This window comes from Oncorhynchus tshawytscha, linkage group LG04 (assembly GCF_018296145.1).
Source record: "Oncorhynchus tshawytscha isolate Ot180627B linkage group LG04, Otsh_v2.0, whole genome shotgun sequence".
Lineage (NCBI taxonomy): Eukaryota > Metazoa > Chordata > Actinopteri > Salmoniformes > Salmonidae > Oncorhynchus > Oncorhynchus tshawytscha.
The window spans coordinates 19,116,644-19,130,028 of NC_056432.1; the positions used below are offsets into that span (position 1 = coordinate 19,116,644).

At 43.9% G+C, this 13,385-nt stretch overlaps 1 protein-coding gene across 2 annotated transcripts in view; it reads right to left on the reverse strand.

Moving 5' to 3' along the window:
• The window catches only part of LOC112248184 (nuclear receptor ROR-beta-like), a 31,169-nt gene that overhangs the window by 10,020 nt on the left and 7,764 nt on the right, over positions 1-13,385 (reverse strand). The window contains exon 1 of one of the 2 annotated variants that reach the window (XM_024417005.2): positions 796-995. The exons of the other annotated variant lie outside the window; for it this stretch is intronic. Coding sequence (XP_024272773.1) covers positions 796-814 — 19 coding nt within the window. The 5' untranslated portion in view covers positions 815-995. Of the gene's footprint in view, positions 1-795; positions 996-13,385 lie in introns of those variants that run through there. 2 annotated transcript variants of the gene reach the window in all.

Below are 13,385 nucleotides of genomic sequence, written 5' to 3' on the forward strand. Positions count from 1 at the left end.
TGTGTACTGTAGGTCTGAAATCAGCACACACAGAAACCTTTAGGAGCATCCTGTGACCACAGTAACCAGTGTGGCCACGTAGTTTGAGATGGAGAAGGATAGTGACAGATAGAGAGATAGCTAGAGAGAAATGATATATATATATAGAGAGAGAGAGAGATAGATGGCACATATCTGCTGAGAATGCACACTCACTATAAGGAGATTAGACACGCAATCTAATCCTATATTATTTCCTTCCTCACACGCTGTTTCCCTGCTCTGCACACTGTCTGGCTAATCCAAAGCAGTAGGACCCTAATAACCTCTCTGCACCTGCAACTGCACTATTCTCCCAGAAACAAGGTAAAATGGCTACAAACAGACTAGACAAAATAATCATCCTATTTTCGGTTTGTGAAATAGTAATATTCCACAAATCTACAATAAGCAATTCTTCAGATTTTGCCAGAAACATAGAAAACAGAAATGACACATAACTTTGGTGACCCTGAGTATAGTCCCCCCAACAACAAAAAAAGGGACCGAAAACTGAGTTATGTTCATAAGGAACTAAACGGATTGAAAAGGGGAGGGACTACCTGGATTTGTCCAATAAGGAACATACGTTTTTGTTTTACTTGTGCCCTATGAACACGACCAAGGATCCATTCCCGAGCTGTAGAGCAATAACAGAAAAGCTGCAAAGTACACGATAAATGACTGTAAGGGTTAATCTTCTAACGTTCTAACCTAAGCTTCTGATATTAATGTAGTAATTTAGGGTAAAAGGCAATGTCCAAAAGTATGTCTTACCTACGACATCCGTTTTCATTTTCGGTGGCGACAAGCACGCATAAACAGATGTACACACACCGTTCTGTGTTGCAGCTGCAATAGGATGACAGGTGTTTCAATGTGTGTGCTAATGAATGTGTCCATAGGTATGTCTTATGTGTCTGATTGGTTTACGGCTAGGACTTAATTGGTCTGATCAGCAGTGTTTATGAAGTGTGTGTGTGTATGTGGTTTTTATGTGATCTGTGTGTGCAGTGTCATAATGGGATTAGCGCAGAAAGATGATGACTACTCGGGAGTTGCGTCTGCTGTCTAAGCTGTATGGGGCTGTCTTGTACCTCTTTACCCAGGAAGGTACGTCCCACTCCCCCCTCAAAGCCTGAGTCAGAGAGGGTCTAACTGGGGGTCTTAATGACCATGACCTCTGTGACCCCTGAGCCCCAGACCATGTGCTGACTTAAGGTCAGTTTGATCCTGACCCCACCCGACCCACTAGACAGACGGACGGACGTACTGGCTGACTCCCAATCAGCCAGACAGACAGAAATGTAAAGAATGTAAGAATGTCCTAGTTCAAATAAAATGTTATTTGTCACATGCGCCAAATACAACAGTGAAATGCTTACTTACAAGCCCTTAACCAACAATGCAGTTCTAAGAAAATCCCTAAAAAGTAAGAGATAAGAATAACAAATCATTAAAGAGCAGCAGTGAATAACAATAGCGGGGCGATATACAGAGGCAATGTGTCAATGTGCGGGGGGCACCGGTGTCGAGGTAATTGAGGTAATTATGTACATGCAGGTAGAGTTATTAAAGTGGCTAAGCATAGATAAAAACAGAGAGTAGCAGCAGCGTGGGGGGTCAATGGAAATAGTCTGGGTAGCCATTTGATTAGCTGTTCAGGAGTCTTATGGCTTGGGGGTAGAAGCTGTTTAGAAGCCTCTTGGACCTAGACTTGACGCTCCAGGACCACTTGCCGTGCGGGAGCAGAGAGAGCAGTCTATGACTAGGGTGGCTGGAGTCTTTGACCATTTTTAGGGCTTTCCTCTGACACCGCCTGGTATAGAGATCCTGGGTGGCAGGAAGCATGGCCCGGGTGATGTACTGGGCCGTACGCACTACCCTCTATAGTGCCTTGCAGTCAGAGGCGGAGCAGTTGCCATGCCAGGTGGTGATGCAACCCGTCAGGATGCTCTCGATGGTGCAGCTGTAGAACCTTTTGAGGATCTGAGGACCCATGCCAAATCTTTTCAGTCTCCTGAGGGGGAATAGGTTTTGTCGTGCCCTCTTCACAACTGTCTTGGTGTGCTTGGACCATGTTAGTTTGAGGGTGATGTGGACACCAAGGAACTTGAAGCTCTCAACCTGCTCCACTACAGCCCTGTCGATGAGAATGGGGGCGTGCTCGGCCCTCCTTTTCCTGTAGTCCACAATCATCTCCTTTGTCTTGATCATGTTGAGGGAGAGGTTTTTGTCCTTGCACCACACTGTCAGGTCTCTTACCTCCTATAGGCTGTCTCATCGTTGTCGGTGATCAGTGCAGTCATGAGTGAACAGGGAGTTCAGGAGGGGACTGAGCACGCACCCCTGAGGGGACCCCTTTTTGAGGATCAGCATAGCGGATGTGTTGTTACCTACCCTTACCACCTGGGGGTGGCCCGCCAGGAAGTCCAGGATTCAGTTGCAGATGGATGTGTTTAGTCCCATGGTCCTTAGCTTAGTGATGAGCTTTGAAGGCACTATGGTGTTGAACGCTGAGCTGTAGTCAATGAATTGCATTCTCACATAGGTGTTCCTTTTGTCCAGATATGAAAGGGCAGTGTGGAGTGCAATATAGATTGCATCATCTGTGGATCTTTTGGTGCGGTATTCAAATTGGAGTGGGTCTAGGGTTTTTGGGATAATGGAGTTGATGTGAGCCATGACCAGCCTTTCAAAGCATTTCATTGATAAAGACGTGAGTGCTATGGGTCGGTAGTCATTTAGGCAGGTTACCTTAGTGTTCTTGGGCTCAGGGACTATGGTGGTCTGCTTGAAACATGTTGGTATTACAGACTCAGACAGGGAGAGGTTGAAAATGTCAGTAAAACACTTATCAGTTGGTCAGTGCATATTCGCAGTACACGTCCTGGTAATCTGTCTGGCCCAGCGGCCTTGTGAATATTGACCTGTTTAAAGGTCTTACTCACATCGGTTGCGGAGAGCTTGATCACTCAGTCGTCCGGAACAGCTGATGCTCTCATGCATGTTTCAGTGTTACTTGCCTCAATGCTAGAATAGAAGCTATTTAGCTCGTCTGGTAGGCTCATGTCACTGAGCAGCTGTCGGCTGTGCTTCCCTTTGTAGTCTGTAATAGTTTGCAAGCCCTGCCACATCCGACGAGCATCGTAGCCGGTGTAGTATGATTCAATCTTAGTTCTGTATTGACGCTTTGCTTGTTTGACAGTTCGTCGGAGGGCATAGCGGAATTTCTTATAAGCTTCTGTTCTGTCCTGCTGATAGAGTGTATATCCCGCCAGCTGTATGTTCTTAATGTCGTCGTTCAGCCATGACTCGGTGAAACATAAGATATTACAGTTTTTAATGTCCCGTTGGGAGGATATACACGCTTTCAGTTCGTCCCATTTGTTTTCCAGCGATTGAACGTTAGCTAGCAGAACGGAAGAGGTTAATACTAAAAAAAAGAATTAAATAAAGACTGATAAGGGGTACGAGAAGGTCGTCTTCGAGAACTGAAAACCATTAGCAGTCAGAACAGACAGGACAGATTGTACTTACTGACCCTCTTCAAACCCCCATTCATATCCTCTTCTACCTATTATTTTCTCTAATGGATCTACAAGCTCTACGTACCCATGGTGAATGAGAATTATCAATTTAGAGCACTAGTTGACAAAGTTAGCTGCTAAATTGCCCATACCCCACCCCATAGAAAACCACCACAAGCATCTCTTTCAGGCTCAACATTAATGAACAGATAGCACATTAATGAATGAAAGCACAACCAACAATTATTGAGCATGATCTCTCTGTGTGTGTGCGTGCGTGCGTGTGTTAAGTTCCAATGTATATGTTTGATAGCTGCTGTGTGTGGACTGGGACTGTGAGTGTAATGAAGTTAGTACTCTCTGGATTGGTTCTAGAGGTGACCCAGTTCCTGGCCAGCGCCAAACTGGGTCAGAGCAGCGCAATGCACTGGGATGGACTGGGCCGGACTGGGGAGGAAAACACACACAGACACATACACACACTGAGAGCTACAGTGAAGATGTCAATGGAAGCGGTGTCTAACGGTATATTTATAGTGAAAACAGGTCAGTTGTGCTGCAGGACATAAAGGTAATAAACAGAGACCGAATATAACCAGTAAACAAACACAGAACAAAACTGTGTGTGTGTGTGTTTAATGTGTGTGTATTCCACCACTCTCATTTAGTGCCATGTACAACCTTGTTCTGCTATACATCCCGGAATGTTTCTTTGTAGATCCTTTAAGAACAACTTCTACTTGGACTTCAAGAATGAACATGTTCAAAAGGGATTTATCAACTGACCAGTCTAAAGTTTATAAAAACGGCTTGAGGGGTGTGTGGACCGACAAAGATTATAATCCGACTGTTTTGTTTGTGTTTCTGTGTTCGTCTGTATATGTGTGTGTAGACGTCTGTGTTATGTGTGTGTTTGAGAGTGTCTGTGTGTGTTTCAGAATGTGTGTGCATGTGTTAGAGAGAGTGTGTTTCAGATTGTGTGTGTGTGATTCAGTGGGTGTGATAGTGTGTTTCAGAATGTGTGTGCATGTGTTAGAGAGAGTGTGTTTCAGATTGTGTGTGTGTGATTCAGTGGGTGTGATAGTGTGTTTCAGAATGTGTTTGTGTGGGTGTGTTTCAAAGTGTGTGTGCATAGCCACCGGGCCTGTCAGGTGGAATAAGGAGCGAGTCATGACAGTTTGGCTGTTGCTAAGGCGACCACTCACTCGTTCCTGTCGTCTGGCTGTCGGAGCAATGATTCGCTGAGCAGTCACACACATGCCTACAGGAAGTGATATCACCAAACTCTGGAGATTGTCTTGCTTACTATCACATTCTAAGTAGGTTCCTTCTTACTGCCTCCTCTCACTTGGTGTTGGTGCCAACACTGGTCATACTTTACACCAAGTGGCTCTAGAACTGTCTATTTACATAGTAGTCACACAGACAGGTACATTGTGAATACAGTTCAGTTCCGACTGTATATGGAACACCTGTGCTTCAGGAGATTATTCATGATTCTGCAAAGTTTAGAACAGATAGATAGCAGATAGAGAGCTGCAGATAGAAGTGTGGTGTATAGAACTACATTAATGATTCCTAGGCCCTCTAACTGGCTGGCTGTGTGGGTATGGCTGCCCTCTGACTGGCTGGCTGTGTGGGTGTGGCTGCCCTCTGACTTGCTGGCTGTGTGGGTGAGAGCTAGGCCCTGACTGGCAGTCCTGATTTATCCTGAAGTTATGTAAGAGCCGTAGTGCAGCGCTGGCGATTCCATGGCCAAGATGAGCTCAGCCCCACAATCTCCTCAGAGAGAGAGAGAGAGATACAGAGAGAGATCCAGACAGACAGACGTGTTACAGTCATCTAACGGAAAGAGTTTTGTGAGGTGGACTGTGGGTGTCTGGTTGGTACAGTGAGTGATGTGTGGTGAAATGGCACGTGGAGTGTGTTAATTGATTTTTAATGAAGTGAGGAACTCCACTCAGTCTCATGGGCTCCCTACTCTCTAAATAGAGCCTTAATTAGCTTCATTTGAGGAGATGGGAGCATCCGCACATGAGCACTGGCTTACCATAACTCAATTTGTAGTGAACAAACACACGCGCACACACACACACACACACACACACACACACACACACACACACACAAAGGGATATGGGCACAAAGCAGCAAGACAACATCAATACTAAGCGCAATGTTCAACTAGCAGTCGTCCTTACCTCGGGCACCTCTCAAACTGTGTGGTGATGCTTGTTACCACTAGGTGTTGCTGTATTTCAACAGCCGTAAGGGCTATTTGTTATGTAAGTGTGAACAGAAGGGGCAGACTTGACATGCATGTTTCATCCATTAGCTAAAGGGGGCTAGCTACAAAAACACACCCAGGGCTATACTGTGTTCAGCATGCTGTTGCCATGGAATAGCAGCAATAGGAGTTATGTTGTTACTTTTGTTACTGCTCACACACACATGCACACACAGCCTGACCCTCACACCTGTGTTTTCACTAGGGTCACCAATGCCTACATTGACTCACTTGGATGGCTCTGGCATCGTGGCAGCAGCCGGGTATTATGGGTAATTACTCAGACCCGATTGTATGGTTGGCACTGTCTCCATGGGGTCCGTCCAGACTCTGAGTAATAACGCAGGGCAGGCAGGGGCCCATCCCCCCTCCCTTCTCCCATCCCCTCCCGCCTGCCTGTGTGTTGTGGGGCAAACATGTCTTTGTCCAGTAGCCATGTTGTCCAGTAGCCATGTTGTCCAGTAGCCATGTTGAACAGTAGCCATGTTGAACAGTAGCCATGTTGTCCAGTAGCCATGTTGAACAGTAGCCATGTTGTCCAGTAGCCATGTTGTACAGTAGCCATGTTGAACAGTAGCCATGTTGAACAGTAGCCATGTTGTCCAGTAGCCATGTTGAACAGTAGCCATGTTGTCCAGTAGCCATGTTGAACAGTAGCCATGATGCATCATGGATGTTAATGTTGTTATGTTGAACTAGCCATGTTGAACAGTAGCCATGTTGAACAGTAGCCATGTTGAACAGTAGCCATGTTGAACAGTAGCCATGTTGTCCAGTAGCCATGTTGAACAGTAGCCATGATGCATCATGGATGTTAATTATTGCTCCCCGTCCCCCTCCCCTCCCTCATATGTCAGAGGGAACAGGCTCATCCAGTTTTCCGTGAGGTGCAGTGCACTCTGGGTAATTGCTCATGGGGCAGCAGGTCTGGGATCAGCTGCATTGGGCTCATGGAATCCAGCTCTGTGTTCTGATTGGACACGTCAGAGAGGGTACAGAAGGGGGCCACTGGCTGGCGTCCAACGCATCGATAAACACTCACATGCGCACGCAGACACATACAGAAAAGTGTACATATGTATGCACACGTACAAATCACATCGTGAAATGCAGAAATGTACTGTACACTCAAACACAGCGGTAGGTAATACATAGGATTTAGAAATGCTATGGCAACACTATAAAGTCAGTGATTCCCAAACTGAGTGTTCAGCAGGGTCCCCCCCCAAAAAAATGTTTTACAAATTATAATACTATATATATATATATATATAGTTTGGACACACCTACTCATTCCAGGGTTTTTCTTTATTTGGACTATTTTCTAATAGTGAAGACTTAAAAACCATCAAGCGCTATGATGAAACTGGCTCTCATGAGGACCGCCACAGGAATGGAAGACCCAGAGTTACCTCTGCTGCAAAGGGTAAGTTCATTAGAGTTACCAGCCTCAGAAATTGCAGCTGAAATAAATGCTTCACAGAGCTCAAGTAACAGACACATTTCAACATCAACTATTCAGAGGAGACTGCGTGAAACAGCCTTCATGGTCGAATTGCTGCAAAGAAACCACTACTAAAGGACACCAATGCTTGGGCCAAGAAACATGAGCAATGGACATTAGACCGGTGGAAATCTGTCCATTGGTATGATGTGTCCAAATTGGAGATTTTTGGTTCCAACCGCTGTGTCTTTGAGATACGCAGAGTAGGTGAATGGATGATCACCGCATGTGTGTTCCCACCGTGAAGCATGGAGGAGGAGCTGTGATGGTTTGGGGGTGCTTTGCTGGTGATGCTCTCTGTGATTTATTTAGAATTCAAGGCACATTAACCAGCATGGCTACCACAGCATTCTGCAGCAATACACCATCCCATCTGGTTTGTGCTTAGTGGTACTATCATTTGTTTTTCAACAGGACAATGACCCAACACACCTCCAGGCTGTGTAAAGGCTATTTGAAGGAGAGTGATGGAGTGCTGCATCAGATGACCTGGCCTCCACAATCACCCGACCTCAACCCATTTGGGATGAATTGGGCCGCGGAGTGAAGGAAAACAGCCAACAAGTGCTCAGCATATGTGGGAAGTTCTTCAAGACTGTTGGAAAAGCCTTCCAGGTGAAGCTGGTTGTTGAGAGAATGCCAAGCATGTGCAAAGCTGTCGTCAAGGCAAAGGGTGGCTACTTTAAAGAATCTAAAATATAACACATATTTTGATTTGTTTAACACTTTTTGGTTACTACATGATTCCATATGTGTTACTTCATAGTTTTGATGTCTTCACTATTATTCTACAATGTAGAAAAATAGTACAAATAAAGAAAAACCCTGGAATGAGTAGGTGTGTCCAAACTTTTGATTGGTACTGTATTTTAAAATTATTATATATATTTTTTTAAAGGATCTCAGTCCGGCTTTAAACTTTCTCTTGAAAGTTGTAATAGTGGAAGGTGCATTTTCGAAATTGGGTAGTGCATCATCAGTTTTCCTTTGTCATGTTAGTCATTTCATAACATAGAGAGCTATTTATAACTTGCCAAAAATGTCCAGATTATCTAGCCCATGTCAGCTAATGTTTTTATATTCTGTTTAGTTTTTCTAGGCCATAGATATTTTTGTAATTTTTTTGTCACTCAAATATCACGAATACACATTAGACATGGCAAAATGAAGAGTTTGTGTCATGAACAGTGCTTGTACCCATAAAAATAGACATGGCGCAGGGGAGGGGTGGGGGCGGGGGATGTTCCCCAATGCTAGAAGGGGGGCCCGAGTGAAACATTTTGGGAACCTCTGCTATAAGTGAAGCCCATACAACACTGTGGGGTTCATGGTAAGTGGCCCTGAAATGGGGAGGTATGCAAGGGAGGCTTGGGAAATACTCCACAGGGTAGACTCGATCCCAATGCCCCTTTCCCTCCCCAAACACCCTCCCCCATCTTGTCCCTCCCACCCTTCTGTCCCCTCAGGTCCTTCCCAACACCCTCCTCTGTGATCCCCCTCAGGCTTGACCTCTGAACTTTCCTTAGAGAGAGACAGAGAGGAACAAGTCCAAGGGTGATGTGACCACAGCATCTGGTCTACCCCTTCCGAGAGCAGGGGTAGGCTACACACTGTGTTGCAGAGCTACTGATGATAATGATCCAAATAATGTATTTGTAAGTAAATGCCTGGAGCACCGCTCCCTAACCCTCCCTTAAACAAACCCACTCTGATCTTCCTATGATTTTGGTCTTGGTCCTAATTGTAGATGATGTGTGTGTGCTTGTGTACATGTGTTTGTATGTGCGTGCATGCATGTGTAAGAAGGGAAGGGTATAGGGGACTAATAGCTTACAACTTAATTTAGAAACATGCATATTCCAGCTCATCTTGGAGGACACTAGCTAATCACATGGATCCAAAGGTACCAAACTACAACAATTGCCTTCCTTGGAGAGAGAGACTGTGTGTGTGTGTGTGTGTGTGTGTGTGTGTGTGTGTGTGTGTGTGTGTGTGTGTGTGTGTGTGTGTGTGTGTGTGTGTGTCAGGGATGGACGCTAATAGCTCGCCTTAGGCCACAATTTAACTGTCTAACAAGGTTTTCCCCAAAGTGGCCCCAGGGGCATCTTTCTCAAAGACAATGAAAGACTCTCTTCACATACAATATGAGTATTTCATCAAACTTTAATATGAAGACACTGTTTCAAACAAAAAAGGCTATTATGATTCTAGAAAATATATGAACACTATACATGGAATTTTGAGGCTAGATCAGACCTGGGTACAAATACTATTTGAAATCTTTCAAATACTTTGGGCTTTTGCTTTAGCCCACCTGAAGCACTAGATTGGCGGGTTTTACAATGTCATGACTTTATTTGTTCCATTGCAACAAGCAATCTCAATCAAGCACCTAAATAATATTTGAAACCAGCAGCTCTGGTACTGTGTTTCAAGATGTGTAAGTGCAACAAACAAGAGAGAAATAGAACTGATAAAGCCCTGGAGACTCTCCTCAGTGAGATTAGGCACTGACGCTAATACAGGCTAATCTTTGCCACTCACAAAACATGCCACACTGACGCTAACCCCTACCTGTAGCTCATCCTTATAGTCAACACAGTAAGTGCTACAGGTATGCCACCACAAACAACCTTCTATGGGATACGATGGTGGGCAATGCCTTTTTAAAGCATCTAATTGTGTTGTGGAATATGCTAAATGCATAAGTAGTCTTCAGGAAATAGCTTTAGGTCATTACAAATCTGTTACTTCCATGGTAGCTACGGTCACCTCCTGTAGCAAGCATATAAATGCACTATATAATGACAGAAATGACACCTATTTTCCTCCTAGTACATAGTAAAGTGTGGAATGTAACAGGAAAACTCAACACTCATTTGGGGTAAGCAGCTGTGAGTGCAGTAATGGAGCTCTGGTGGTGGAGGTCACAATAGAAGCTAAGTGCCAGAAAGTACCACAAAGGGTTCTGCCTGCCTACCCACCGTCCAAGAAATATGCACAAGGTTACAAGTTTAGTAGCTGTCATTGTTCTATTGGTAACGTACATGCGCACACACGCACACAAGCACACCCATCTGGTGAATTGTACACATACAGAAACCCAAATCAACCCGCTCACAAGATTATAATTTCACCATTGCATAACTCTTTCTCTCTGTCCCCCATCTTTCTCCCTCTGCCCTCTCTCTTTGTCCTTTGCCCGTTACTTGTTCTCTGTGATTCACATCATGATGACCGCCACCCACAATCTCTAAAGCGTACACTTGGGATATAGCCAGGTGCTACTGAACAAAAGTAAGCTGATGAGGTCAAAGTTCAATCCCATATTGCACCACATCACACTACACCGCACTACCAGAGTGCATCTGCTACCATCACTACCAGCCAGTGTATTAGACTAGATGAAGAATCCTGCCTGGATACGCTGCATCTATTAAGAGATACTGCCAGTGTGTTTAACTAGGACTTTCTAAAGAGAGAAAGCTTGTTTATTTAACTCAGAGTCAGGCAGCACGGGGGTGCTAGGGATCTCTTATCCCTCACAGCTGAGATAAAGTAGAAGAAATGTACTGTGCTGCAATGTAATGCTAGTCACACACACACACATCACACTGACTGAACATATTCCATTGCTCTCAGCGGGGTATTGCCTAGACTCCCCTCAAAAGCTGACGAAATAAAATCAACACGGAGCAGTCCCTAAGCAAACACACTTGGATTCCACTGGGAACCACACTGTACAGACACGTTCTACAGGCTACAGTATCTAAAATACACTGATAAATCAAACATGCACACACACACACACCACCTCTCCTCATTTGAGTTGAAAGCAGGAGTGAAAGAAGAGCAGACAGGTGGAGTGAGGAGAGACAGTGATACAGGGTTAGAAAGAGGATCGAGGAACACAGTTAGAGATAGATAGAGACTATACATAGTCATATGTGGACGTGTGTGTGTGTTGTGGTGCAACGCCTCAGTGTGGAGGATTAGCTCTCCTGGCCCGGGCTTTGAGTAATCTTTCCCCCAGTTACATAACACTGGGCCATTAGTCAGCAACACACACACAATGAAAACATTTTCCTCTCTTTTATTCTGGTCATTCTTCAAACATTTCACCACCACCACCAATAAAGGTTTGTAGGGATGCTTCTTCACCACAATGAATGATACTCAATGAAAGTAAGTTTGATGTTCCTAACTAAGACAATAATACACTGAACAAAAATATAAACGCAACATGCAACAATTTCAAAGAGTTACAGTTCATATGACAAAATCAGTCAATTGAAATAAATAAATTAGGCCCTGATCTATGGATTTCACATGATATGCATCTGTTGGTCACAGAGAACTTAAAAAAAAAAATGGGCCTCAGGATCTCGTCTTGGTATTTCTTTGCATTCAAATTTCCAGCGATAAAATGCAACTGTGTTCGTTGTCCGTAGTTTATGCCTGCCTGCCCATACCATAACCCCACTGCCACCATGGGGCACTCTGTTCACAGCAAACCGCTCGCCCACACGATGCTATACACGTGGTCTGTGGTTGTGAGGTCAGTTGGATGTTCTGTTAACGACGTTGGAGGTGGCTTATGCTAGGGAAATGAACATACAATTCTGGCAACGGCTCTGGTTTACATTCCTGCAGTCAGCATGCCAATTGCACGCTCCCTCAAATCTTGAGACATCTGTGGCATTGTGTTGTGTGACAAAACTGCACATTTTAGAGTGGCCTTTTATTGTCACCAGCACAATGTGCACCTGTGTAATGATCATGCTGTTGTATCAGCTTCTTGACATGCCACATCAGGCAGATGGATGGATTATCTTGGCAAAGGAGAAATGCGCACTAACAAGGATATTAACAAATGTGTGCAGAAATGAGCTTTTTGTGCGTCTGGAACATTTCTGGGATATATTTTTTTAGCTCATGAAACATGGGGCCAACACTTTACATGTTGCCTTTATATTGTTGTTCAGTGTATAAAGAATGCTGATCATGCTTTGGGAAATGATGAGATGGATCATGTAATGTGATATAAATTATGTGTAGATTATGTCAATGATTAAACTATGCATTACAGTATAGATTATGAAAATGTTTAGACTATGTGTTACAGTATAGATTATGTTTATGATTAGACTATGTATTACAGTATAGATTATGTAAATGATTAAACTGCGCATTACAGTATAGATTAAGTAAATTATTAAACTATGCTTTACAGTATAGATTATGTAAATTATTAAACTGCGCATTACAGTATAGATTATGTAAATGGTTAGACTATGCATTACAGTATAGAATATGTAAATGATTAGACTATGTATTATAGCATAGGTGATATAAATGATTCAACTATGCACAACAGTATATATAATTTAAATGATTACATGATGCATTACAGTATAGATTATGTAAATGATTAAACTATTCATTACAGCATAGATTATGTAAATGATTAAACTGCACTACAACATAGATTATGTTGGGGATTGCTTCCGTAGAGCTTCAGGAGGCATCGATCCCCTGATCACGCTAGGATTGACTGATCAATGCAGATGCAGGATGTCTCATTCTATTGGCATTGGGACCTCATGCATGACATTCTGGCTATGCACTGTGTGTGTGTGTGTGTGTGTGTGTGTGTGTGTGTGTGTGTGTGTGTGTGTGTGTGTGTGTGTGTGTGTGTGTGTGTGTGTGTGTGTGTGAAACAGAGAGTGAAAAAGTGATGTGAAAGGGAGTAGAGAGGGAGGAGAGAGACTGTGGGCTTGTTTGAGTGGAAAGGCTGAAGCAACCAACTGCAGACAAAAGTCGAGGCGTGAAGTCGGAGGAGGTACATCTGCTACAGCTGAAAGTCAGACACTGATGTGGTTTTCCAACAGCAAGGCTTAGTGCAACATGGCAGTGTTTGTTTGACCTGACCAAAATGCATTTTGGGTGAAAACGTTGTCAATAAACCAGTGAATTGGGAGCTTTAACACTGTGCGCAGGCTTACTTGTTCTTTACTAACATAGCAGTGTTGCCATTGTTTATGAA